Source organism: Schistocerca gregaria, chromosome 1, assembly GCF_023897955.1.
Source record: "Schistocerca gregaria isolate iqSchGreg1 chromosome 1, iqSchGreg1.2, whole genome shotgun sequence".
NCBI classification, from domain to species: domain Eukaryota; kingdom Metazoa; phylum Arthropoda; class Insecta; order Orthoptera; family Acrididae; genus Schistocerca; species Schistocerca gregaria.
The window spans coordinates 760,287,299-760,300,452 of record NC_064920.1 but is presented as its reverse complement, the minus strand read 5'-3'; the positions used below and the strand labels follow the sequence as shown (position 1 = coordinate 760,300,452).

Genomic DNA, 13,154 nt, shown 5'->3' with positions numbered 1-13,154 from the left:
CAATGCCTGCTTGATTCTAGTACTGTAGAGCAATGAGTCGCATGTCAACACAAGCACCGAAGTCAACATGACCTTCCTTCAACTGGGCCAACTGGCGGTGAATCGGGGAAGTACAGTACATACTGATGAAACTAAAATGAGCTCTAACATGGAAATTAAGCGTTTCCGGACACATGTCCACATAATATCTTTTCTTTATTTGTGTGTGAGGAATGTTTCCTGAAAGTTTGGCCGTACCTTTTTGTAACACCCTGTATAGGCAGTTACGAACTTTGTGCATGTCTTGAAGTGGCGTTATCTCACGACGCTGAATTTACCCAAACTTTATTCATTCAATGTTTGATGATAAGAGCACTTTTCAATTTCCTTGCAGTTTTGCTGTTCATTCATACGTTTTAATTTATTAGTTCTTCATTACTAACTATATTCAGGACACATTTTGCAGACGGTATCTACATGCATCACTTTAATATACCAGCAAAATTATATCATTGAACAACCCATAGTTCAGGATGTGTGATGTCTGAAACTTTGGAGTTTGATTCTTTACAGAATCGAGTGTGGGTGTTTGCTGGTAATATATTATTTTTCCTTCTTCTCGACAAAACAAACATTTTTGACACTTAAACGACTACAGTAATACCCGTAACAGTCGCTGTGTATCATTTTGCAGATGTGGTATGAAAATAACTTCACGTCTGGCAGATTTACGCAAATTAAAAAGTAAAAAACAAAAATGATTATCCAAAAAATTGGTGCTGCCTTCCTGGATTCCTCTGATTTTTCTGGCAGTTGACGTACTTTCACGTATATCAGTGTTTCCTGTATATAAGAAATATAGATTTATAGCGTGATTCGGATTCCATATTGTAGGAAGATAGGGGCATAGACCATTGGTAGTAAAGTGCAGTAACTCCTCAAACAGTGAAATGACAGGGAACATCACGAAAATACGTTGTACTGCATCACTTCATACAAAATACCAAAAAAATTCTGGTACGCATATTACTGAAAATCCAAAAATAATTAATTTGTATTTTACAGCTATTTTGAGTCTACCTATACACTCCGCAAGCCACTTTACGTTATATTGCGGTGAGAGTACCAGTATTAATAACTTATTGTCCTACTTTATTTGCTTACTGAGAGCGCAAAAATGATTGTTTGCACGTTCTGTATTCGCCCGAACCTGATTTGTCTCATGTGCATGTTGTAGTTACGCGAAGTATACAGTGACGTCATCACAATTGTTGCAGATTCCTCATCGAATTTGAAGATGTCATTGAAATTGTCACGTCTAAGGAAAAAAATGTTGTGGTAAACGTTTTCTTATTTATCATTGTACATCGGTTGTCTAAGTTTATTCAACGGGTTGCACAAGAATAACATCACCCCTTTCGTACGGGTTATACTAGCCGGCTACGGTGCTAGCAGCGCGTGTACGAATTCGTACGATGTCTGCTATTAGGTCCACTCGATGAGGACTCCAATCGGTGGAACAGTGCTCTAGATTTGCTGGCAGTAGCATCTTGTACGTAACTTCCTTTACAAACGAGCTGCAGTTTCCCAGAACCCTCCTGACAAATTTTAGTCTCTCATTGGGCCTACCTATTAAGACTTTACATGTTCGTCCTACTTTATGTCGCTTCTTAGTGTTAACATCCAATACTGCGCTTTAATCATCTACTGTCGGGTAGCTTCTCTTGTCATAGCCCTTATCTTGCGCTGATATTGAACCACTTGTGTTAGTTTGAAAAATTTGTGTGTTTTATCTTTCATGTCATCGCGAAATTTGTTCCATGAAAACTAATTTCCTTAACGTGTAAACATTGCTCGATTGTTCACAGCGCCGATTCGCAGTATAACTCGGCTGTGATCAACACCAACGTCATAGTGACGTACACGGGAGAAGTGGTGTGGCTGAGCCACGGCATTTTCCGCAGTTCGTGCGACATAAATGTCGAATACTTCCCGTTCGATATTCAGAGTTGTAATATGAAATGGGCATCCTGGACATACGATGGCTATCAGGTATTCATCGCCTTTCGTTTTTCAGACATTGTATTATTCTCGTTTTACTTTACAATGGTAATAATGCCAGATTCTCGGCACTTATTTTATTACGTAATTGTGTATACATTATAGCAGTTAATACGTGCTTGTCCCACAGTTAGACTTGGTGAAGCAGACGGAAGAGGGTGACGTCAGCAACTATCAGGCCAACGGCGAGTTCGACTTGGTCAGCTTCGATGCAGTGCGCCACGTCGAATTCTACTCGTGCTGTCCAGAGCCATACCCCGACATTACGTACATCATTCGGCTGCGGCGGAGACCCATGTTTTATGTCTTCAATTTGATTCTTCCTTGTATCCTTATAAACGGAATTGGTAAGTAATAATATAATCTAACTCTTACGAAAGGCTAGTCAAAACTTAGCGTTAAAAGCAGGTTCTACAGCCGCTTGGCTGTCCGTTGTGGCCGAGCGGTTCTACGCGCTTCAGTCTGGAACCGCGCGACCGTTACTGTCGCTGGTTCGAATCCTGCCTCGGGCATGGATGTGTGTGTTGTCCTTAGGTTAGTTAGGTTTAAGTAGTTCTAAGTTCTAGGGGACTGATGACCTCAGATGTTAAGTCCCATAGTGCTCAGAGCCATTTGAACCATTTTACAGCCGCTTGAGTAATGCATCACAAATATGAGATAAACCCAACCCACCCTAATCTTAAGTACGGATATCTTTATTTACCATGGCGCCTTATTCTGCACGCAACGTGACTTATCAAAACACCGTGCATATCCAACCGCAGTACTGCAAATTGTTACCACCTCGTTCTCTCACTTTGTTTCATTCTCTAGCAGAAAACTGGAGGCACCGTGGAGGGTAAAAATCGTAGAGGGAGTCCAAGAGGTGAATACAGTAAGCAGATTCAGAAAGATGTAGGCTGCAGTAGGTACTGGGAGATGAAGAAGCTTGCACAGGATAGCGTAGCATGGAGAGCTGCATCAGACCAGTCTCAGGACTGAAGACCGCAACAACGACAGCAGAATATATGACCACAATGCTGTGAAGTGACACAATCGTTCAAGTCGCTGCTTACGATTGCTACTTGTACCTACAAAGAAATGGTCCAATCCGACATGTTGAAACCTATCCTGAAATTTCTCAAACTGGAAGAATACAGCGAGATGAATGCACTATCAAAATTTTAGGTGCTAAGGCGCAAGCAGTTTTTTAAAAGTGTTGAAGTTATTCATATTTGCCGCACGAAGAACTTCTTATAACAGCGGTTTGCACAGCACTTCCTGCCTAGTGCTGGAATCGGCGATTAAGCAGACGTAGCCGCGACAAGAGGACAGAGTGCCGCGTAGCGCAAAGTCCAAAGTTTACACACGTGAATGTAACCTCTTCAATGATATCAAAAATGCCTCATTTCATCAATTTTTTAAATAACGAGCAGTTCATATCGACAGCTAAACTGTTGCTGTTTGCAGATTTATTTCTTACAAAAGTGACTAGCAGAAAGAAGAAAATCAAGGCGCCGGCTTCTGTGACCGAGCGGTTCTAGGCGCTTCAGTCCGGAATCGCGCTGCTGGTACAGTCGCAGGTTCGAATCCTGCCTCGAGCATGGGTGTGTGTGATGTCCTTAGGTTAGTTAGGTTTAAGTAGTTCTAAGTCTAGGGGACTGATTACCTCAGATGTTAAGTCCTATAGTACTTAGAGCCATCTGAACCATATTTTGAAAATCGAGACAGTGTGTGATGTCACATTACAGCCAACTTCCATCAATCGGGACCTTAGGTTGTTGACTTAAATATTATATTATATAAGAACCCATGCAGCACAGTTCTTTTGATACTTTCAGAATAATAACGTATGTTTTCCAAACCCGCCAGGTTAGCCGAGAGCGCTAATGCGCTGCTTCTTGGACTCAGGTAGGCGCGCCGGCCCCGGATCGAATCCGCCTCGCGGATTAACGACGAAGGGCTGGTGTGCCGGACAATCTGAATGTGTTTTTTAGGCGGTTTTCCACATCCTACTAGATGAATACTGGGCTGGTCCCCACGTACCGCCTCAGTTACACGACTCACAGACATCTGAAGCACAGTTTCATTTGAAGCACACTTGTACTGTTTCATGGTTTACACTAGACGCAAGCTGTTGGGGTACACTGATTCTATCCGGGTGGGTACGGGGTAGCGACAGGAAGGGCATCCGGCCACCTCTTCAATTAACCATGTCAAATCTGACTGTAACCATGCCGACCATGCGAAACCTACGAGACAAAGGCACAAGCAAAAGAACATATATTTTGCCAACAATGAAACAGTTGCTTGTTTATTCCCTTAGTTGTCACAAAAATGAGAAGTGTCTATTGCATGACGAAACCAAACATTTCCCTTACACTAGACCTGACTGGTAACAGAAAGTTAATGCATTCAGGCACTTCACAGTAATTACTAGTCTATTTAGACAGAACTGGAATGGAGTAAGATATGGTCGTGGCCAATGTTCTGCCTATTCTGCTGTGTAGGAGGCATACATGATAAAATTTGTAAAATGTGATGATGCAAGCTGACGACCGAAGTTTAACAATACTGTTCTGCTGATAAATCTGCAATGACAAAGAGCAATTGGAAATTATGCTGCTCGACAGTTAACTGAAAAATGCTTTAAACTGATTTACTCGGTAGTGTTTTTTTTTTTCGAAAGGCTGAATTGCACAATTACTTCCACGTGGAATCTGAATTATATTAACAGTCTTCTCGTAGTCCTCCTAAATACAATGAATTATTCTTTACAAATGGTAAGAAAACGTTACAAATGTAGCTTTCAGAATTATTCTTTGTTTTTTCAAGATGTTGCCACGTCGATTACAAGATTTTTGCAAGTAAAAGAACCTTTTTTTTTAATTTTTCGTCCTAATTTGTCCTGGCTTTCCTGAAGGCAGAGATAAAGTTTCGGAAACAGTAATCCACCAATAATTATCAAATGTTCTAAAGTTTGGGAATTCCTAAGGGACCAAACCGCTGAGGTCATCGGTCCCTAGAGTTACACACTTCTTAATCTAACTTATCCTAAGGACACCACACATACCCATGCCCGAGGGAGGACTCGAACCCCCGGCGGGAGTGGCCGCGCAATCCGTGACAAGGCGCCCTAAACCGCGCGGCCACACTGCGCGGCGATAATTATCACTGGAACTGTTGAATATGAATAAACTTCGTCTCACATCAGCGACTTCTTTTACCATATAATTTCCTGAATTTGTTAAATCAAGTCGAAGATGCCTGGAAATCAGTAATGGTCATCTCACACACAATTCGTAAGGCCAGTTTCGTAGATCTTCCTCGGTAACAATGCATTCACTCTCACGAACAGTTCTAAATGTTTCGAATAGTTTTCATTTCACGCTTTTGCGAGTTTCATTTTGGCACATATTTCGTTTCGTGTCAATCTTTCTTCCATTTATAGGGGAAAGTGTGGGAAATACACGCACCTAAGGAAAGATCGATGTGAACCATTCGGTACGTCATTAAAACCTACGAAAATAAATAGATACCATACAATGGACATTTCTCCAAATATTCCAATCGTCTGTAAATAGTTATAAACAGTACCTTAATTTTGAACATTAAAATAAAAAAGTGCAAATGTGTGGTATTCTCCACCCCTGAGGGTAATGACACGCTAAGTACTGGGTAATAACACGTAAAACAAACAAACCATAAACATGTACAATACTTGCTATTTTTATTTGCTTATTAGTTACTACAAATAGTAAACAGTATGTTTATAATTTTCGTTTTGTACATTTTTATTGATGTGAAAAGAGTTCATTTTCTCATATAGCAAAGATCGCACTTATAACCTTTTGGAATGTTCCAGCCACTACATTCTTCATGACTCCATCTGCAACAAGAAATACATCGGTACCATAGTTCTCCATCTTTCCCAAACGCTCCACAAACTAAACAGACATCTTCTGAAACCGCCAATGGATCAATATCATCCATTTCATCGTCATCGTAAATGTTGTGCAAGTCCAGATTTACGTCATCCTCGCTGCTACTTTCACTTTCTTGGTGGTGTTTCTTCTTATATAATGTCTGTTTCTTCTTCGAGATTTTTTTAAGTTGCAGATTTCTGCACTTATCTGCTTTATCCTTAAGATTTCTTTTTTTGTTTCCTTCAGCATTCTTTTTCATGGCTTCTTTTTATTTATTTATTGATAACTCCGTTAGCAGTCTATTCTTCTCTGGAGTTGCTATAAGGATCACTGACTTTCCCTTAGGTGTTCCCTTGGCTTGTTTTGTCTTAGGAAGAACTTGTTTTTGTTTTGGAACAGGAGATATGTCAAATACACTAACGTGCTTGACACATGCACTTTTAGTTGATGTTGTTGTGACCTCTTCTAGGCCTACTAGAAGTGGAACATCTTCTGCTGAAGATCCAGGAATCTGTTCTTGACTCCTTTTAGGGATATGTGGCTCGTTTGTAGATGCAACCACTTGATTTCCATTTGTTGCATTCGGGACCTCTTAATCTTCAAGGACATCTCTGAAGATCTCACATTGTTGTAAGTCGTCATGCTGAAATTTGTTTGATTGAAAGGGCAAATACCACATGCCTTAAGCCCTGACTGCCCTTTGTCCATGGTAGCGACCTTAATATATGCCTTAACAAAAAGTTCTGCTAATTCATATGGTGTAATTTTTGATACACCTGTGACTTCATATACATGTCACATTCACGATTAAAGGCTGATTTCAAAGAAGAAAATAATGTAACATCTAGTGGTTGAAGCTTGTGAGAAGTGTGTGGAGGTATGGTTACCATCACAATAGAATTTTTTTTTACAAAGTTCAAAAATATCAGGTGAAATGTGGCTGCTGTGATTATCTAAAATCAGCAGCACAGGGTCATCAATAGTTGATTTTCCATTATTCTGAAAATGTTGGATCCATTCGAAAAATAATGACTCATTGGACCAGCCATTTATAGAACAACCATATATTGCTCCAACTGGTCCACCTTTACTTAAGAGATTTGACATCCTCTTCCTGGGAAAGATAAACATAGGGGGAATGTGGGTACCAGCAGCACTGAAACAACATATCACAGTCACATGTTTCCCCCTTCCCTAAGACGTGTCCCCATCAATTTGTTTAACACCTGTAGGAGCCAAAATTCTCTCGAGGTTTTGTATAGTATTTATGCCTGTTTCATCGACGTTGAACACTCGCCCCTCTTTAAATTTATATTTTTCAAAGACATGTTCTAAATTTTTAAAATATACATTAACCTCTTCTTCATTAAATGCCTGTATTCTGTCAATGCTAGTTACTTCAGGTTTTCTCATGCTAATACTTGGATTTCTTTTTAAAAATAGAGCTAACCAATCCTTTCCAGCTAACCTAGATGACTTATAAAAATTGTTTGCAATGTCGTTAGCCTCCGCATACTCAAATGCAATCTTTCGAAGCTGTATGTATGTAATGCCATAGAACAGCTTGGCCATTGTAATAACATGATCCCTAATCTCATTTTCCTGTTCTGTCGAAAATGTTGGGTTTCTTCCAACTTTTGGACCCTTCATTCTCGTTCGCAGAGTAGCTTCATGAATCCCTAAAGCTCTTGATACTTCTCTTACTTTTCTTCCAGATTTGATGGCATCAAGAGCCTTACAAAGCTCCTCTTGTGTCTATTTTGCTTTCTGAGTTTTTCTTTTATAATATCAACCCATCTGAAATTTTTTTTAAAAAAAACCTCATTAGTATTGAAAATATAATCTGCAAGGGGGAACACGACGCACTTCAACAGCTGCGTGGCATTATCCCACCATAAGTTCGATGACTAACCTAAGCATAACTCGGCACCTAATTCAAATAGTGGGACAAATCTACAATTAAATTAAAGGTTTCATCTAAGGTTAGTAGTTGATACGCAAGAATTACCTTAAAGCAACTTATAGTAGCACTTACCTTGCTGACCAAAATTACATGAGACACGCCGAAAATAAACAATACTTCACTGTTCCAACAATGCCACTGGAAAATGGCTGGCGTAAGCTGCGAAGTAGTTGTTACTCCTGCCTGCAGGGTGTAGCACCAACTGGGTACAGCTTGCGCCATTCAAACTGCGTAAATCAGCCTGCGTGGGATTACCCGCATGCGTGTAATTCCCCCACCTTACCCTACCAATCATTTTCATATTTTATGAAACAAAACTGGCTGTGCACACAGCTTAAGTGTTTCCTCCTTACTTCGTTTAGCAAAACAAATTACAGCCTTTTCTGTGTCACTGAAAGCTTTTACTGTACATGTATTCTAGGGCTTGGAAGGTACTTTGTTTTTGCTCTGGGCTTTAATTAGCACATCAATTATCGTTCGAACTACAGTTCACAGAACTGTCTGAGTTATTACTGTTTCTTCTACTGTTGCCATAGTTTCTAACGAAATGTCGACATTATTGGGACGAATGTCCAAGAATTAACTATTAAATGCACATGTGTAGTCTTCAGGAGATTTAGGTGATTCTGACTGCAAAATAGGTTCTTCACATTTCATCTTTCCAAGGTGGAAAACATTAATCGGATTCCACGTTTCTGCGAAACTCTCTACACAGAGGCAGATACTATCACCAAGCATCTGCCAAGAAATCACTAAGAAAATTAATTCAGTTTTATCTCCGTTGTTAACACTTAGTTATACCACAAAGGCAACTGCTAAAGTTGTTATGGATATTAAATGAGTTGCAAATTCGACTGACTACTAACTGTGAACAACTGTGTCAGAGAAACTATCAACGGAAACGGAAATTCACTTTACCAATTACGATTGCGTTGTGCCATCTGTTAAGCGTAATGATGTCAGCCAAAGATAGGCGTACACAGTACGCATATTCAGTCTACTACAGCTACGGCAAGGGTGTACAGTTCTGCAGCCACCTGGCGAACTAGAAATTTGGCAAGTTTCAGCATTTTTCAAAAACACTTGCAGTGTGTCTTAGCAGCTAAAATTTTGACATTGTGCTTCTTTCCGTGTGTTCTTCCTGTAATAAAAAATTCAGCCATGTTTCGACACGTCAGTTGTTAGTGCTCCGTCTGGAATGCCATACATGTCAAGGACGCCTATAGCAGAAGTATTATTTGATTTTTCCTTACTTATCAATACTTTAACAATGCTCAGTATCAGTTAAACTACACTTTCTTTGCCTGTTCACGGATATTCAGCCGGTTAGACACAAACACACAATACAACATTTCAGCAAGCCGACTTATTAAAGGGTGACCCACGGGAAAGGGGCAGTTTTCAAATAAAAAGTAATATGTTGTATTCTAAGGAATTTCTATTTACCAAAATCAAAGGTTAACATCTATGATTTACATTGTTGCTTGCGAAAAATTACATCAACCAAGCGGCGGCCAGTTTCTCAAATACAATTTTCAACTTTCTCCCGGAAACTGCCCCTAACTCGAGCCAACAATAGTCATTGGTCAATCAAGCAGACTCTTCTTTCACAAACAGCTTTCAGTCCCTCTGAATTCTGGTGCCTGTGGACATATAGACATTCTTTCAAATAGCTTCAGAAGAAAAAGGCGCAAGCCGACATATCTGGTAACATTGGTGGACACAGCACTTCACATAAACGAGGAATGAGAGTCCAAGGAAAAATGCTCCTCACAACTGCTATGCGTGTATTTGTAATGTGTCATGTTGCACCATGCTGATGAAAATAAATATTGCTCTTGTTTAACAGTCGCCTCAGCAGTTCTGGCAAGACGAACAAGTTTATCGTGTGCACGTAACGTCTAGTGTCCACCGTCTCTGTTACGCCGTCCGTCTCAAAATAGTAAGGCCCGATTTCACAGATAGTGACTACAGTACATCACACAGTCACAGCTCAGGAGTGAAGAGGCCTTTCGTAAACGACGGATGGTTATCCAGAAGCCAAAAACCATAGTTCTGTTTGTTAACTGTCATACTTACGAGTGAAAATGCTTGTCACCATTCATAAATTCTGTAACACTAGGGTCGTCTTCAAAGATCACTTGCATAGCACGGCGATGTCTTCTCCCTGTCTTTCGACTGTTGAACCCACCAGTATTTTATACGGAAGCAATTGTAGACAGTATACGTGATAACGTTCAAATCATTTCGTACTCTTGGTGGCTGTCTCTCTCACAGTGGCGACGTTATCAGGTGTCTTCACTTTTTTATCATGACCTGTTGTCATGTTCTTACGAATGTTTCCTGTTGTTCTGAGAGATTTGACCCATCATAGGATCGCAGTACGACTTGGAGCTGTGCGATTGAAATGGCGACGAAATATCCATCGTGTTGGAACGACAGACTCATCGTTTACGGCAAAGCTATCGTATCCGAAGACGCGATTCTCAATCTCCACTGTTCCTCAGCTGCCGAAATGACACAAGCGCTGCCTCTCTCTCGCGACTCACAGTTGTGTACTAGCTAATCTAGAAACGCCCTACTTACTCAATGACATCTGCAACACCGTCTTGTACTGTCGATCTCCGGTCTGCGGTTTGCGTCAGATCTGATTTTTCCCCCATTCATCTGATTAACCGTCTATAGGCGCCTATTACTAAACTCTTTCGGTGGGAGATTCGACGGGTCGTGCTTGCCAGTGTGCTCCACATCGTGAAAAGTGAGAACTGCCATACGAATGCAAGTTTGAGCAGCTTGCTGTAAACGCTTTACCCGAGTGTGTCATCTGCTTTTCGCTTAACCGTCACGTCAACGGGCAGGAGCTTTTCGTTGTACTCCACCTTCACTGTGAAACAGCTGTTTGGACGCAGCAAGTCCAAATATTGCACGAGAGGAAGTAGACACACCTTTTGCATCAATGTTCATACCTTATGTGGAAAATGCCAGCGAAAATTGGAAGAACTCTTCGGAAACACAATGTGCAGTGCTTTGTCTGTCCGCCACACAGGATCAGAGTTTTGATAGGTTGTTTGAAGGACAACTTGAGATGGAAATTTTCATCTCGTGATAATGATTATCAGTTTTAGAGGTGAGTATGTCCTCCCTACACACGGGTGACTTCCTCCATTCTGCGAGGCATGCTCTGGATCTCAATGGCAGCTTCAGTGATGTCCTGAAGCTAGGTGGAACACGTCCCGTGCATGCTCTGTTCCATTCATGTCTGTGGACTGTACTGGCCAATGCGTTTGGTTGATGTTCCATCTTTGAAGGTTTCGAGATGTTGCATTTCCATCGATTAGGATGAATTTGTCACCGACTTCACGTCTACAGGGCTTTACAATCGTTTGTTGGAGGTATTGGGGAGCAGTCAAGTTGGCGTGGACGGGAATTAGAGCGGTCTGCCGTCCCATCATTATTGCCGCCCAAAACATCACTTCCGCCTGCAGACGGATAGACTTCCTCAACTCCTCAACGTTTGGGCGACCCTGGTGTCGTCTAGCGCTTTTCCAAACCCTAACACGACTAGTGTCCGATGCAAACCAATCCTGGTCTCGTCAGCAAACATGACACTACTCCATAATGCAAGGTCCAATGTTGATGTGCAACAACCCAGTCCTTCGATTGTGTCGGTTCCTTTGGTTCAGTGCAAAACTTCTCATTCGTCTTCTGGAAGGAAGACCACCCTGATGCACTTTTCTACGCACTGTTCGCTCTGAGATACGAATCCCTGTTGTCTGGGAGAAGTCCTCTGCAATATTTCTGGCAGTTGATGTTGGGAGCCTGCGAGCCGACAGTTGGAGGAAACGATCCTGCATTAGTGTTGGACCACTGCGAGGACTATGTTCACATTGCCTGTCTCTCTGTACTTTATCCACATCTTAGACACCCCCATTTGAGTGACATGTAACCGAACGGCAATATCTTGGTGTATGTGACCGGCTGAAAGTAAAGCCCCTGTCCTGCTCTATCAAAGTGTTGCACACCTCTACGTGCCATATTACTGCACTGTTGAACACAATCTAAATGAAGCTGTTGTTGATACTCAACTGCTCGCGATGTGTAACTCCGGCAGCGGTATGTTTATATGACTGGGAAACGGCCACAAAGCATGCAAGTAGTACCGGGTGATCAAAAAGTCAGTATAAATTTGAAAATTTAATAAACCACGGAATAATGTAGGTAGAGAGGTAAAAAGTAACACACATGCCTGGAATGACATGGGTTTTATTAGACCCCCCCCCAAAAAAAAAAAAAAGTTCGCAAAATGCCCGACAATTGGCGCTGGACAGCAAAACGTCAGTGACTGCGCATGACTATCGTGTATAAAAGGAGATGTAATGAGAGAGAGAATCAGATGCGCCAGCAGTCGCAGCATGTTGACGGTACCAGAAAAGGCGCTTTTAGTGAAGCTGTATTATCAGAATGGGGAATGTGCTAGTTCAGCGTTAAGATCCTATCGCCATAAGAAGGAGATTCGAGCGGGTAAAGGTCCGTTGACAAATGCAGCTGTGGCGAGAATGATTTCGAAGTTCGAAGCCTCGGGTTGTTTAGACGATAGACCCCGTAGTGGCCGACCGAGTACAAGGCGTAATGCTGCTGAGACAGTTCAGGAAGAAATGGAGGCTGTAGCGGGTTCCTCTATGCACGGGGAAGTCAGCGCTCGTGCAGTCGCACGTCGCACCGCCACTGTTTGGTTGGCACTTACGCGTACCCTCCGATGCTTTCCGTACAAAATCCATCGGGATCATGAACTGTTACCTGGAGATTTAGTGAAGCGGAGGGCATTTGCGGTGTGGGCGTTTCAAAAGAGAGCGGAAGATGACGATTGGTTGAGTAACGTGTTATGGACCGACGAAGCTCATTTCACGCTCCGAGGGTCTGTCAACGCCCACAACTGCACAATTTGGGCTACCGAAAATCCTAGAACTGTCGTGGAAACTCCATTGCACGACAAGAAAGTCACGGTATGGGTTGGATTTACCACATCTACCGTTATCGGGCCTTTTTTCTACGAGGAAATGCGTGATTCTGGTTTTGTAACTGCTACCGTGACGGGTGAGAGGTACGCAGTTATGTTACAGAATCGCATCATCCTCAGGCTAGCTGATAAACACCTGCTGGAACGTACGATGCTTCTGCAGAATGGCGCTCCACCCCTAAATTGCTAGACGCGTGAAAGATCTCTTGCGCGCGTCGTTTGTGATGCC

The 13,154-nt window shown here is 41.9% G+C and overlaps 1 protein-coding gene across 1 annotated transcript in view; it reads left to right on the top strand.

Moving 5' to 3' along the window:
• LOC126268008 (neuronal acetylcholine receptor subunit alpha-7-like) overlaps window positions 1-13,154 on the top strand; it is a 587,517-nt gene that overhangs the window by 533,722 nt on the left and 40,641 nt on the right. The window contains exons 3-4 of the mRNA XM_049973406.1: window positions 1,848-2,031; window positions 2,171-2,387. Of these exons, the coding sequence (XP_049829363.1) occupies window positions 1,848-2,031; window positions 2,171-2,387 (401 nt within the window). The remainder of the gene's footprint in view (window positions 1-1,847; window positions 2,032-2,170; window positions 2,388-13,154) is intronic.